General features: G+C 34.3%; 1 protein-coding gene across 1 annotated transcript in view; it reads left to right on the top strand.

Moving 5' to 3' along the window:
• LOC106468849 (kinectin-like) overlaps positions 1-14,277 on the top strand; it is a 104,023-nt gene extending 89,746 nt beyond the window's left edge. The window contains exons 21-25 of the mRNA XM_022397209.1: positions 3,592-3,655; positions 3,811-4,329; positions 8,779-8,887; positions 9,694-9,955; positions 14,267-14,277. Coding sequence (XP_022252917.1) covers positions 3,592-3,655; positions 3,811-4,329; positions 8,779-8,887; positions 9,694-9,930 — 929 coding nt within the window. The 3' untranslated portion in view covers positions 9,931-9,955; positions 14,267-14,277. The remainder of the gene's footprint in view (positions 1-3,591; positions 3,656-3,810; positions 4,330-8,778; positions 8,888-9,693; positions 9,956-14,266) is intronic.
• The last annotated feature ends 412 nt before the right edge of the window (positions 14,278-14,689 follow it).

The raw sequence follows: 14,689 nt of genomic DNA, 5'->3' as shown, positions 1-14,689 counted from the left end.
GGGCTGCCATATTCCATTCTCCCTGAATGGACATCATCAGGGCAGGTATGTGGACAACTCCGTTCATTTTTCTTTTTCTCTACAGGGGCCTCTTGCTACATATATTTTGGATCCTGCTCTGTGGCGAGTGGTGCCTGACCAGATATACTTAGTCTTAAAATCCGCAGTGTATGTCCTGTGACCATATTAGATATTTATCACATTGAGGCTCTTCTTACCATGGATCTGATGTACAATTCCAGATGCCACCAGGTGTTTGTTGATTGAGTTTGTCCAATTGTCATCTATGCATTGATATCACAAATATTACATGAAACTTCATAAAACATCACATGATCATGTTATGCACACCTTACAGATGAGATGTTCATTAGAACCATTCGTAGTTATATCTTGTGGTCTATTGTTTCATAAATATGTTCATTCCAGACTATACACTCATGAACTTGCATGAGTAAAGCAGTCAGGGATTACTGCTCATCTCTGATGCTTCACTACGTTGAGACTTTTCCTACCATGGACCTGATGTATAATTCCAGACACTGCCAAGTGTTTGTTGATTGACTCCATCAATGTGGTAGCTCTACTTTTCAAAATATGGTAACATGGCACCCATTGCACAGTTTCCAGTGTTGCAGTCCTCCAGACTCTCCAATGCACCCCCCTTTCTTATTGTGGAGTATTGAAGTCCCAGTTCCTAGCTGCTGGGGTGGCAAACCATGGAGACCAGTCCTACTGAATGAAGCACAATACCAGCCAGTTGAGAGTAGGGCAGTGGCATTCTGCTGGTAACAATGGTGTGACACCCTTCCTATCACAGATCTGATGTACAATTCCAGAAGCTGCCAGGTGTTCATTGTAGCACTCAGCCATATATATATATATATATTGCAGTTTGCACCTTTGGCAGAAATATTTCTTCTTTTTACTGTCCTCGGATGTCAGTTCCCACTTGCATCAGGTGTTGGTTGGAGATAGTACAGCTACACAAGTCCTCACATGTGTTTGCTGGTTCTCTCCCCTACTATGGACTGGATGATAAATTCCCAATGCTGCCAGGTTTTGGACTGGAGATGTAACCCTAAATTGATGTCCTTCTTCATCTTCCTACCATCTGTTGGATGAAACATCATTTACCTGCATGTGTAAGCCTGGCTTCCCTGTTCTTACCGTTGACTGTATGTAACATTGCCATTGTTGCCTGATTTTGGACCGGAGATGGATGCCTCCTGAGCTCTGCTTATTTCCTACCATCTGCTGGATGTCAGTTCCCAGCAGTTGTGGACACATGCAGAGTTGGGTTCTTGGTATAAATGCTCATATTCCCATCCATTACCCATTTTTTGAGGTGAAAAGTAGAAGACCCTGTTCCTTCTGTGGACCTGATGTACAATTCCAGATGGCACCCAGTGTTGGTTGAGGTCAAACTCCCATTTACAGTTTGTTGTACCCTAGCCACTTGACACCTGGAACTCCCTTTTCTGCTCAACATATTTTAGGGCCCTTCCATGTTTCTGCCCTTTAAGTTTTGGAAACACATTCCTGAGGGGTGAAGAGTATACCTGGCTCAGAAGTTGTGCGGTCTCCCACTGGTGTGATGTTTTGCATTCCTTACCACGCCTCATTGTCCTTCTATGGGTGCTTTCTCAAGGGGAATCATATTCTCACTGGCCCTTCACCAGCTCAATGTGGGATTTTAGCTTTTTGTGAGAGTAGGTGAGATACTGTAACAGATGTTAACATTTTCCAAATATGGTGTTTAAATGATAACTGTATTTGGAAAAACTTTTCATTAGGAATATTCTGTAATGTTTTTTCTTTTGTGACAGGTTACTTTCATTTATTTCTAAAGACATATTAGGCAACAATGAAAGTGGTCAAGCCTGTGATAACTTGTAATACCATTCTATCAATTTGTTTTACATAAAATAAACTACTGATAAATTAAATCTGAAGTAATTTGTCAGTTAAAATTCCAAATAATAATGATATATTTGGATTTCTCCCTAAAACTTGTGAAATCATGCAGAAGACTGTTCCTAAAAAATATTTAATCATGATGTGAATCAACTTGCATGATGACCTTTACACACTGTAACTGTGTGGTATATCCAGATCAAGCTGATTTCCTTTGTTGCTTTGAAATTGGTCTGCATAATAACAGGAGATTCAATAAGATATTTATTGCATAGTAATTGTCTGAATACTTGGCTTTTTGAGAATGAAGTAAAGAGATTGGACACAATGTAAAATACAAAAGCGTAGTCTTTGTTATAACACATTGACAAACACATTATCTGCAGCACTTACTTTGGACAATGGACCATCTCTTGTGCCATATTCAAACTATTTTCTCCAACTGATCAGACAGAGATCGTCTACCAGACTGTTTAAACCTAATATTCCTTACTTCACAGGTAACATCAGATTTACATAGAGTGACTAGCACTATCCATGTGACTGTTCATTCTCATTCAAACATATGAAAGGCCGTAATCTCGAGGTATCACCTGATATACTGCTGAAGGTCACTACTGTCTACATTCTTGCACAATGTGCAGCATTGCACCCGTACCTTCCATGGATTGGACAGATGTGACCTCATTAGAATGACAAGGAACAAAAGCATTTAGAACAACTTTTTTAACAGTTTATTATGTGAAAACTACACATGCTATGAAATAGCTGATACATTTAGCATAATACTATATTAACATAAAAAGTTAGAAAATACATGGCATTTTGGCATTTGTATACCCACAAGTGATTGAACTTTTAGTCTTTTCAAAGCTGGTGGTCATGAATGTCAAGAATGATGTGCTGTAGTCAGCAGAAAGGTGTGGAATTTCTTTTAGTATGCAGTCTGCTTGCTATTTATTTGGAACCATTGTTTGTGTAAATATCCTTTAATTAGTGGTTGCAAGAGCCCAGTTTAATTGCTCTTTCCATGGAATCATTACATTTATCTATTATTTAGCAGATAGTCTCACAAAGTGACAGTAATTTTATATGAATCAATGTAAGATATTTGTAATTTTATTAAAATCATGGAAACCTTCACTTGAAAGAAGATGTTATATTAGTTCTTAAATGTCACTATTACATTATGCCTTCCTCTACTCTCATTATTTCAGTTTTTGTATAACCAGTTTAAATATCTTACAACACTAATATCTGGTGGGCCCATTGTGACTCCAGCTATTTTTGGTTTCTGATAGTTAGTTAGAATAGATGTCAATGATTATGACTATTGTGATGTAGCACAATACCAGTGTTATGTCACCAAAATGTCCTTAAAAATGTGACTTTCTTGGAAATGTGTGGTTGATAATGATATGCTCCAGAAGATAATTTTTTTTTATATGCAATATATTGTATCTTTGTAGTAAATGGTAAGGAGTATAAAGCCATACAGAACTGAGCTTTATTAATGAACAAATGTTCTTAAAATTAATTTTTAGTGTTTTGTAATAAAAAAGTTTATGTTCATTGTCTTACATCACATTTATCTATAAAATATATATATGAAATTTTAATAGTTGACTTTTGGAAATAATAATTTTTTTGTTGTTAATTTTTGGTAACTTTCAGGAACTAACCTTTATTGGAGAGACCTAGATGATGCACATTTTAATATTTGTAAAAACAGAAATAGGTGAGTTATTTTTACATTGTTTATAGGGTATATGAGGATTGCTCATTGAAATAAATTGATAAAAATATAGACAATTCTACTATGTAGTTCTTGTTAAATAGAAAAAAATTAAATAACTTATATAATATAGTTGAATTCTGAAATTTGTTTTACAGGATTTTTCCAGTTTCTACAAGCCAAACTTCTAGTCCTTTGCATCATGCACATTCAACTGCTTATTCATGTCCCACAATACCCAGTGAAACTCCTGTTGTTACAAAATCAACCCAAACAGAGCCATTGGTAGCTAAGTTATCATATGATAATCAGTTATCAAACTGGATGTGCCAAAATGAGGATGTGCAGGAAAAAACTTCTTTATGTGCTTTGTCAGAGAAGGTGCCGGAACATCACATAGGGATATTCAATAATATTCATGGATACAAAAATAATGTTCCTCCTCGTACATCATTCGTCTACAGAAATCGAAGTTTCACTTTCCCTTCAGTAGAAGGCAGAAACAGTTTACCATATTGTGAAGACAAAATTAGTGCTAAGAATGTAGATTGTAATGAAACTTCTAAAAAATATTCTCAGAAAGCAAAAAATTTCCAACCAGTTCCAACAAAACTAGATGACATAAGGTGGATCCAGAATTCTAGAGATGGCAGTGAACCATTCAATAAAGAAGTTAGGTTTGTATGTCACTCAGTTGATTTATTCTCGTATAGTGGTAGCAAGTGGCTATGAAACCAATATTTCTTGTAGTTGAAGCTGTACAATGCTTTAATATTGCTTAGAAATGGAAAGTTAAGAATCTTATTGCAGCTTTAAAAAGTTAAATAGGAAAATTACCTTTCAGTTTCTACTACCATTAGTTACACCTGTAGCATAAGATGTTGCTAATTCTTTATTATTAGATTTTGCCATTTGTTTTAGCAAAATATGAAATACAGTCATTAAATATATAGGTAGGTATATAATTATGTGATACTTTAGATTGAACTGATTTCCATTAGAATGGCAAGATAAGTTTGCAAAATAACAAAATATTTGACCAAAGTATTTATTACCAAGTAATTTTGAGTAACTGAGTTTGTGAGAAGAAAATAAAGAGACTGACACATTTGTATAAAGGTACAATGAACAATATTTATTATTCACAAATATATTATATGTACTTCCTTCATACAAAAGGCATTTAATTTTACTGTATTTAAGCTACTTTTCTCTCCAAACTGCCTTTGATGAAATCCTATTCCAGATTGAATAAACCTTACCTTTTTAAATGGTAACGTCAGACTTACCCAGGGTGACTAGCACTACTTACATGATTGGTCATTCCTTTTAGAAAATAAGGGAGGTTTTAACTTCCAGGTACCAGCTGACTTATCATTGGAGGAAACTGCTGTCTATTTTCACGCATACTAGGTGCATCTATACAGCCATACTCCCATGGAGAGACCAGGTATTAATCTAAAGGAAATGACTAAAAAGAAAGGAAGCTAGAGAGAGAAAGCAAGAGAAAGACTTTCTTAGCCAGTGTAATATGAAAAGTGCACATGCGCCTGAATAATTGAATTTTTTTTTAAATTCCCATATTAAAATAAGAAGATTGAAAGTTCGTGGTATGCTTGGTAAATCTACAAAAAGTTACAAAAAATAACTCAGTTTGGCATTCATTGACATTTACAAAATACTGAACAGCTGCATCAGATTTTTAACTTGTATGCCTTTTAGCTTTTTACAATAACTGTGAAAGTGGGTTTATAACCTTTAATAATTAGTCACTACCATAAAAATGGTCACCCAGTTACTTTCTGGTTGGTGATAAAATATTAATAAACATATTTCAACTACATGTACTAAATGAGAAGAGTAAATTACAAATTATTCCAACTCTTAAGCATGCATATTTAAAATGTTCCTAGCAAAAAGTGTGTTAAAGCACTGGTCATTATAAAAGAAGTGTAGGTGAACATACTTTATAAAAATATAATTATTCTTGATTTCCGTTTTAGAATATTTGTTATCTTTATAAGTTATTTGGTACACTAAGGTCTCTAAATCTATTTTTCAATGAAAATTATGGTGGCCATTGAATGCAGCAAATATCTACTGCTGTTTTTTTAACATATTTTAGCATTTTCTTTGCTCTGCACTCTAGATTTGTCACTTAATTTGTTATGGTTTTATACTGGAAACTACATTCTAGCTGCTGTTGAAAACTTTAAAAGTAAATATAACTTGTCAATATATTTCAGTTTTTGAGCAGTTTAAAGCAAGCATACACCAACATTTTATATAAAAAAGAAAGCATAAAAGTGTAACTTCTAGAATTGATGTTTGGGAGAGTGGAATGTTTGCAATGTCATAGGACATTTAAACTGAATTCAGATGCAAACTAGACAATCAAAATACAAAATTATATGAGGTATTACAAATTTCAGCCATGACAAGACTAACAATTACCAACTTGTGTTTTGTGGTGAATGAAGGGCACATATATGCAGTTTTGTACCTCACAACATTTGCCATCTGTATGTCTGTACAAGTGCTCCACTAGTCAATATTTGATTTTCATCCATGTTCATTTCAGCATATTGTGCATCACAGTAGCTATTGGATTGGTGATCCAATGTCCTTAGATCAGTCACCTTTGTCCTATATAGAGGGCCCTTTGTAGGCCCTAAACAGGAATATCTTTGCCCCACATGATGAATATTAATTACATTATTTATGCTAACTAATACTAATACACTTGTTAAAAAATCAATTGTACTCATAAACTAACACAGATGCACTGGTACCTTTCTCAAACCATGTATACTCTGTATGTACTGCAATTAACAACTAGTCATTGCACTGCGTGTGTACTTACTGAGGTCTTGCTGCTGCAATTTTGAAACATCCATCTATTAATGAATGATGCTTTTGATTGATCTTATTGAGAATGTTTTTTTTTCAAATGATTATAATACTAGAAATAAGCAAATGTCAAAGTTTTGATAGAAAAATAATTTAAAACTTCCTGTGAATTGAGATCCTTTGAGCTGCTTGGAACCCTAAGAAATTGCTTAATCTGCTTATTCCTAACAATGCCACTACCAGTAGATGATGTCCTTCACAGAAGAGTCGACAAGTGTCACATGAGGGATTGACTCAATGAGTCTCCGTTCTTATATAACATGGGACCTGGCATGGCCAGGTGATTAAGGTGCTCAACTCGTAATCTGCGGGTCATGGGTTTGAATCCCCCTCACACTAAACATGCTCGCCCTTTCAGCTGTGGGGGCATTATAATGTGAAGGTCAGTCCCACTATTCATTGGTAAAAGAGTAGCCCAAGAGCTGGTGGTGATGACTAGCTGCCTTCCATCTAGTCTTTCACTGCTAAATTAGGGACAGCTAGTGCAGATAACCCTCATGTAACTTTGTACAAACTTCCAAACAAACCAAACTTATATAACATGCTCCTTGACTCTTTAAACTGTTGGTACTATTTCTTGATAGAATTCTTAACTGGTGAATCACACCCGCTATGATATTTTCTTTGCACTAGAATAGGTAGTTTCACCCCTGCTAGCCACAGGATGCATATAGCCTTCTCTGCCTCAGTGTTTGTTAATGATGTATTTGGTGACTATGCATGCATTATTCATGGTTACACTTATTATGGCAAAGACTGCATACAGGTGCAATTCATCCACCACAAACTGTAATCTAAGCTCATAATAGTTGCTATTTTTTTCCTGGCATAAGTTTGTAATTCATCACATAATTTTTGGATACCCAGTATATGAGCCAATTTGTTGCTACCATTGGTCAAATTATCATTCTTTCCACCAGTCATGTCACATTCTCCTCAATCCTCTCAGGTAACACATAAATCCCTGCAAAAACCAGTGTAAGCTGACAAAATATGAAAAACATAGGTTTTTGAAATGTGATTCATTCCATCTGAGCTACTTTTGTAGATTAATCCTCCAAGACTTTCTTCACACTGAATAAGACAGTTTTTGCCCATTTCACCTTTGTTTGTTCATCATGAAGACTACCTAAATCACCTACAAATATAAAGTAATACATTTTTTGTAATTTATGAGTAAGAAGTGAAGAGAAGTGTTTTGTATGTTGTGAAATATTTTCAGTATATAACACAGTACATGTTCCTTTCAAGATCGTAAAATAAAGAGAAAAAAAAGTGGCCTTTTTATACCCTTCTCACCTAAAAGACAGACATTAGTTGTTCTGAGAGTAGGTAGATAATATGTGGATATATATATATATAATGTTCTAGATCAAATATTATTTACAAAGTAATCCTATGTGCAATTTGCTGTATAGAAATACACAGTTTATATTAAAAAAAACAAGTCAATTGCATTTCAGTAAAGTTCATAGATCTGTTATTGTTTTACTTAAAATCATATTTTTGTAATACTTATTATACTAGTGCCTTTGCAATTGGTAGAAAACAATCATATATTTCAATAGTATTATTTTATTACAAAGAAACTAGAGAAGAGTTGACTTGACAAACACTATTTAGAACAAATAAGGTCACTTAACTGAAGTTAACTTAACTTAACATAAGTTGATTTCATATCAGTACGTCTTGTTTTTTTTGTACATTATGACATACAATCTTCGAAAGAACTTGTATCTTAGGAGATGAGATCTGTATTTATGGCTGCATTACATGGAGTTGTTTAGAATTTAAGATAACAACTTGCCTTTCACTTCTCATGTCCTTCTTTACATTTTTATGTGTTTCTTATTTGACTAGAAGTTTTTTTTGTATGTTTAAATTTCACTATATTTTTATCTTTAATTTCCATGGGCTTTGTTTGTATTAAACAAGTTGTAGAGAAATTGTTGTAAAATGTATGGAAGCTATAAACTGATATTTGATTTCATCATAATAACTTCAAAAAGTTTGTATAAATGGTAATGTCACATTTTTTTAATTCATAAAAATAGCCAGTTAGTGAAACAATGGTAAATTTGTTTTATGTATAAATCATTACATAAATATCTTGTATCTCAGATACCATAGAACCCAGAAAGTTTAAAAAAAGGAAAACTGTAAGTGAATTGTGCCTACATAAATGTTAAGGTTAAAAATTCTATTATGTACAACAGGTTTTATGAAGATCTCAAGGGAAGTTCTGGACTAATGTATGTAATAACAAAACAACCTGAAAGAAAATCAAAGGTTAATGTGGTCAAGAAGAAAAAAAAAGCCAGAAAGGTATTTTATGTATGACATTTCACATATGTAAATCCATTTTAAATATAGATACGTTCTTCATTTCTTAGTGCCCATGACAAGTTTCCTTGTATGTTTAGGACTGCATAGCCATTGACTTTTAAATCATTTTACATTACATACTTATGTGGGGAGATTCTTAACAACACTTAGGTTAAATACTTTGAAGGACATTCCCTTCTAACTAGAGAACACTAGGCTAATATAACTTTAGCTATTTACACACATACCAGTTATATATAGAATTGTTCATAATGACACCTGAAATGCTCTTATTATTTTCTATAAAAAAAGCTAATGTGAATCATGAACATTTGTTTCTGTTGTTTTTTTTGTATCTGTATTAACATGTTTAGAATTTATTATAAGTATTGATCATATTTTTTTAAACTAATGTATACAATGTATTCAGTATCTTAACAATTTTTTTTGTCTGATAATTTTCTGCCTCTTCTATTGTTTTACTCTCTCTCCCTGAAAGACAGGGTAAAAGAAAAACAAGATTTATTTATAAAAACATGAAAATATGATATCGAGATTTACCTCTTCAACTTTATATTCTCTGAACTGGAAAAGATAGAACATTTTATAGCAATTAAATAGGATCTTTGTAAATTATACGTGAAGTTTATATTACTCAGCTTTACTGTAATAACAAAGACACATACCTGTTTGCTTTAAAATGTTAATAGCATCTTCAACATGCAAAATTATTACTACCCATTCTGTAAACGTTTGACACAATTAGAAACTACAAGTGACTAATTCGGATGTAATTTTCTTGATAGGAGAAACATAAGAAGAGAAATAACATTTCTAGAAACAAGAACATCATACCTGATTGTATGGAAATGTCGGAGAAAGGCAGTGCTAGTATGGAGAGTGAAGCTACTGATCTTACTTGCTCAAATGTAATCATTTCACCAAAAACTAACAATGATTCTGTATTTCCCAGTGTTCCTGACAGCTTCTTAAAACATTTAGGGCTGCACAAGGAAATTCCTTATAGGTATAGTATTTCTTAGATGAAAAAATAAACGTATTTGTATAGTTGAAAAAAAGTAATGTAAATTTAAAACAGTTTTAGCTTCATAAAATAATCACATACACATGTTTTATATTAGAACAGCACTTTTTGTGACATACAAATTTTTTTAAAGAATAATGGTTAAAGGTATATAATAATGCTACAGTAATGTTCAAGCTTTAATGACAACATTTAACTATAGTTCACAAAGTATTTCAAGTCAGAAAGATATGTTTTACAGTATGTTTTCTATCTGTGTGGAATAATTTGGAAATCGAACTACCTCTTCTCACCCAAAGCTACCACTTGACCTTGATGTGCCATCTAAGCATTGCTAAAATTTTCAACAGTGCACCAGTCTTTTATAATCCTTCATTTTTTGATGCCATTGTAGCAACTTTCATACCGCACCACCTATACTAGCACAGGTAACTCCCTCTACCATTTCAGCACAAGCCTCACTTTCTCGATTGTCATTAAAGTGTATGGACATGTGTTTCAATTCTTTCCGCATGTGACTACAAGATTTTGATTGTGCTTGATAACAAATTTATATCAGTTTCGACTTCTTGTATTCATATGAATTTTAAATTTAATATAGCAGAAGATGAAATTCCTGCCATAAGTATAATACTAGTCCCCAGGTCTAAGGGTCGACAATGTTTGCTGGGGAAGCACAGGCTTTAGTTCATGGGGAATTCATGTCTTACATTTGGCTGATGATTTTGTTTCCTTTCATGTTACAAGTTTTGTGAAGAGGGATATAACTACTGTGTAGAAATTGTATTTCTACAGCACTTTCCACCCATTACCATGCCTCCACATCATCTGCTGGGTTAGGTATTGTTCTTATCCTAGGAGATCTGTAGTAAGTTTTTCAATGTGTATTTCTCACTCCCTGTAGGTATACCCATGTTCAATGACTTTCATGTGAGTTTGTGTGGATGGACCTAATTTCTGCACTTGATATTTTATGTTATTCATGTCTTCTATGCTCAGTGTTGAGTAAGTTAGATTTTTATACTTCTTTTACCATCTAGGTTACTTTAGTTTAAACTTGTTCTTTGAGTTTGATTATTCCTTTGTGTTTTGTTTGCATTTTCACTTCTTTTCACTGTTAATGTTGTTTTGGTTGTAAGTTCCTTTTTCTTTACCACTACTCGCATCTAATTCAGGATTAGATTTGAGTTAAACTTTGTTATTACTCACTGGGTACTTTTCATTCGCATGTTCTTTAGGGTCAGTTTTATTTTCTTGTCCTTTGTCTTGTACATTCTTTGAGTGTACTTGTATATTTGATATTTAAGGGTTGTTTATCTTCTTAGTTCCTTTAGTGGTTTTGTACTTTAGGTGTGACTTATTGTTTCTATTTTAGGTCTAATTTCATATTTTTGTATGTTTGTTACTTTACGTACTTTGTAAACTTTACACGTTTCTATGTTTTCTTATTTCATTTGTAATGAGTACTTTCTCTCAGTATGTTTAGTTTATGCATCTTTTTGGCTACACTTCATGACAGTTCTGTGGGTTCTACGGATTCTGTCTGTGGGTTTCTGCCTTCTGTTTTGATCCCCTTCTATCCACTTCCCTCCTCTTCAGGATCGTACTTCGTCCAGTCATCTTGCCAAGTCTGTTCGAGACCTACTACACAAAAGAAATATTGAATGGGTGGTACCCACTCAACCAGGATTTTACTCCCATATATTTGTTCTCTCCAAAAATATGAGAGATTGGAGTCCCATTGTAGCTCTTCCTGGCTATATTCTTATCTGGAGACACCTCGCTTCACTCTGGAGTTCTACCTCTCACTTCGGTGGGTTTTTGCCCTAGTTCCACGTCATTTTTATTCAGTTCATCAATGAGGCTTCTGTCTTCCAGTTCTAGGTGCTGCTGTTCAGTCTTTCTTCACTTTTGTATGTGTTTTTTGTAGACTGGTGCCTTTGGGCCTTTTCTCCTATTCCCTTACCTTCCTTTTCCCACCTGTTCTCCAGTTCAGATCCAAATCATCTACTTTGTCCAGTTTGTTACCTGCTATGTTATAAGGCTCATACTGCCTCCTTTTATGGTTCTCATTCCTGTCTCTTTGTTCTGTGGAATTTCTCTGTTTCGCATGATTCTGTTCACTTATTATGCTAACTGGTTGGGTTCGTCAACTCGTATCACTGGTGTATTCTGACATATCCAAGGGTGGTCGCTGTCTACATCATGTTTCTTCACACCAAATTTGTCATCTAACTATGTATTTAGCTGCTCACAACCTCCATAGTTTGGAGGAAATTGTTCAGGCTAATATGTGGACAACTCCCAATACATTTGTCATCCTCTCTCTCTGCACAACATAGCTGTGTTTTCCTCAAACGGGTATCGTCTTCCTCCTGCGACAATTCTACATACATCTGTTTGCCTCTGCCTGGATGTTTTTTCCTGGGCTGACCATACTTGTTCTTCACAAAATAATATTTTTTTTTATGCAAGGCACTTCCACTAAATGTTTTCTGCCCAGATGGACTGCACTTCACATACTCAATAATATTACAAAGCACTTTTCTTGATTGTTTTTGTCTGGGTGGACTGCATTTGTTGATCTCTAGGCATCTTATGTACAAGATATGAAACAAACAATTTTATGCAAGGCACTTCCACTGAATGTTTTCTGCCTGGATGGACCACACTTGTCTTACTACATTATATCTCAAGACACTTCCTCCAGATGTTTTTACCCGAGTGAACCACACTTGTTGATCTCTAAATATATTACATTCAAGATATAAAATGAGTAACCTTATGTAAGGTGCTTCAACTGGATGTTTTCTGCCCAGGTAGACTACACTTGACATTCTCCATAATATCACAAGGCATTTTCCTCAGATGTTTTTGCCCGGGTTGACCACACTTGTTGATCACACAATCTGTTACGTACAAAATATGAAACAATAAATAGTATGCAAGGCACTTTTACTGAATATTTTCTGCCCAGATGGACCACACTTGACATAATCTGACATATACCAAGGTGCCTCTCCCCAGATATTTGCCCCATCAGATCATACTTGGTGATCTTACAGTCTCATGCAAGGTACTTCCAATATTGTTTGTGACCAGATGGACTGCATTTTGCATAATCCGATGTATCCAAAGCCCTTTCCCCCAGATGTTTTTTGCCCTGGCAGACTGCACTTGGTCTATTCATATGCATTTACAGTCATTTAGCCCTAGCCATGTATTCTCATATCTGATTCGAGGCACCTTCTTCAAATTTATGATTGGGTCACATGCTCACGCATGTTACATATATGGACATCTTACATACTATCTGTTGTCCATGAACAGAATCTGTACTACATGACATTGTACCTGTCTGTTAAGTTCTGCCCTATGTGCCTTACTTTGTTCGTTACTAGGCGAAGAGCACCTGTTCCAGAATTAGTGCTATACCCCACAGGTGTGCTTCCTTTAATAATTGTGGCACACCTGTTTTTTTCACAATAGTTGTTCTCCACTTCTTTGATTACTTTTGGACCTTCACCAACCCCTCCACCTTTGTAATGTGAGATTCTAGCTTTGGGTGAGAGGAAGTAGTACCACTTCGGAAGTTACCATTTTCTAACACTGAAAATGTATTTCCAATAGGCACTTACCTTCTGTCACCCACTTCCCACCCTTCCTCCTCACTGATTTGCCAGTGTTTCTGGTTTGTATCTGCCAATTCTTGAAAGTGAGGATTGTGCTGCAACAGTAGAGGGAGCTACCTGTGCTAGTATAGGTGGTGCAGTATGATTGGTGGAGGGTAGTCACATGATCAGCACATGTTGCTGCAGTGCTGCAAAAAATGAAGGGTTATAAAAGACTGGTGTAATGTTGAAAATTTTAGCAAAGATTAGAAGGCAAATCAAGATAGCTCTGGGTGAGAAGAGGTAAGTACCTGTAGGAAATACATTTTCGGTGTTAGAAAATGTTAACTTCAGTGCTACCATTTGAAAAAATGCACAGGATAAATTCTGTTCAACTGAAGATAATACATAAAAGAAATTAGTTGAAAGCTCAAAAATAAATTATTTACCAATTAATTATGTGTTTAATACTAAAAAAAATCAAACCTTTCATAACTAAGTAGGCCCTTAATGAGTATTGCTTAGTAGTTATTAAACATTACTTGTTCAGAGGTTATGCACATTTTTAGTTTCTTGCAAATTGCTAGATCATTTGTAAAATTTATGGTGATTAGATATAAATTAAGCCTTTCAAAACAAAACGTAGTCTTTTATGGATTTTATTTTTAACAAGGTTTATCAAACTTTTATTTATGGGCACTAGATAACTTTGTTTTGCTCAAGGAAGAAGTTGAAATCAAGTCTCACATGTACTGAGTTTTTATGGAATTTTGTATTTTACATATTTTTGTGTCACCAGTGAATTTTATTTTCTTATGTGGAATAAGTTGAAGTTATTGTTAAATTATAAAAAATAAAACAAGGAGGTTATTGAATAGAGATATGTTTTAAAAATGTTCTTGTTTTACTATATATCACAATACCAGAAGTTTACTTATGTCATTCATTATACACTGCTAGAGGCTCAGTGTTATTTTGATTACCTAAATGAATGCATACATATAAATATGTTCTATATAATTATCACTTTTGATGCTTGGAGTCGGCTTGAATGGGTAATGAAGAAAAACTTTAATATAAGTTTAACATAACAGCAACTGTACAACCTGATGATGACAAAACCTTGTCGAAACATTGTACATTAGC

The sequence above is a fragment of the Limulus polyphemus genome, unplaced genomic scaffold (genome assembly GCF_000517525.1).
Source record: "Limulus polyphemus unplaced genomic scaffold, Limulus_polyphemus-2.1.2 Scaffold3190, whole genome shotgun sequence".
NCBI lineage: Eukaryota > Metazoa > Arthropoda > Merostomata > Xiphosura > Limulidae > Limulus > Limulus polyphemus.
Note: the sequence above shows the minus strand (reverse complement) of the source record. Positions and strands in the feature narration are given on the sequence as shown.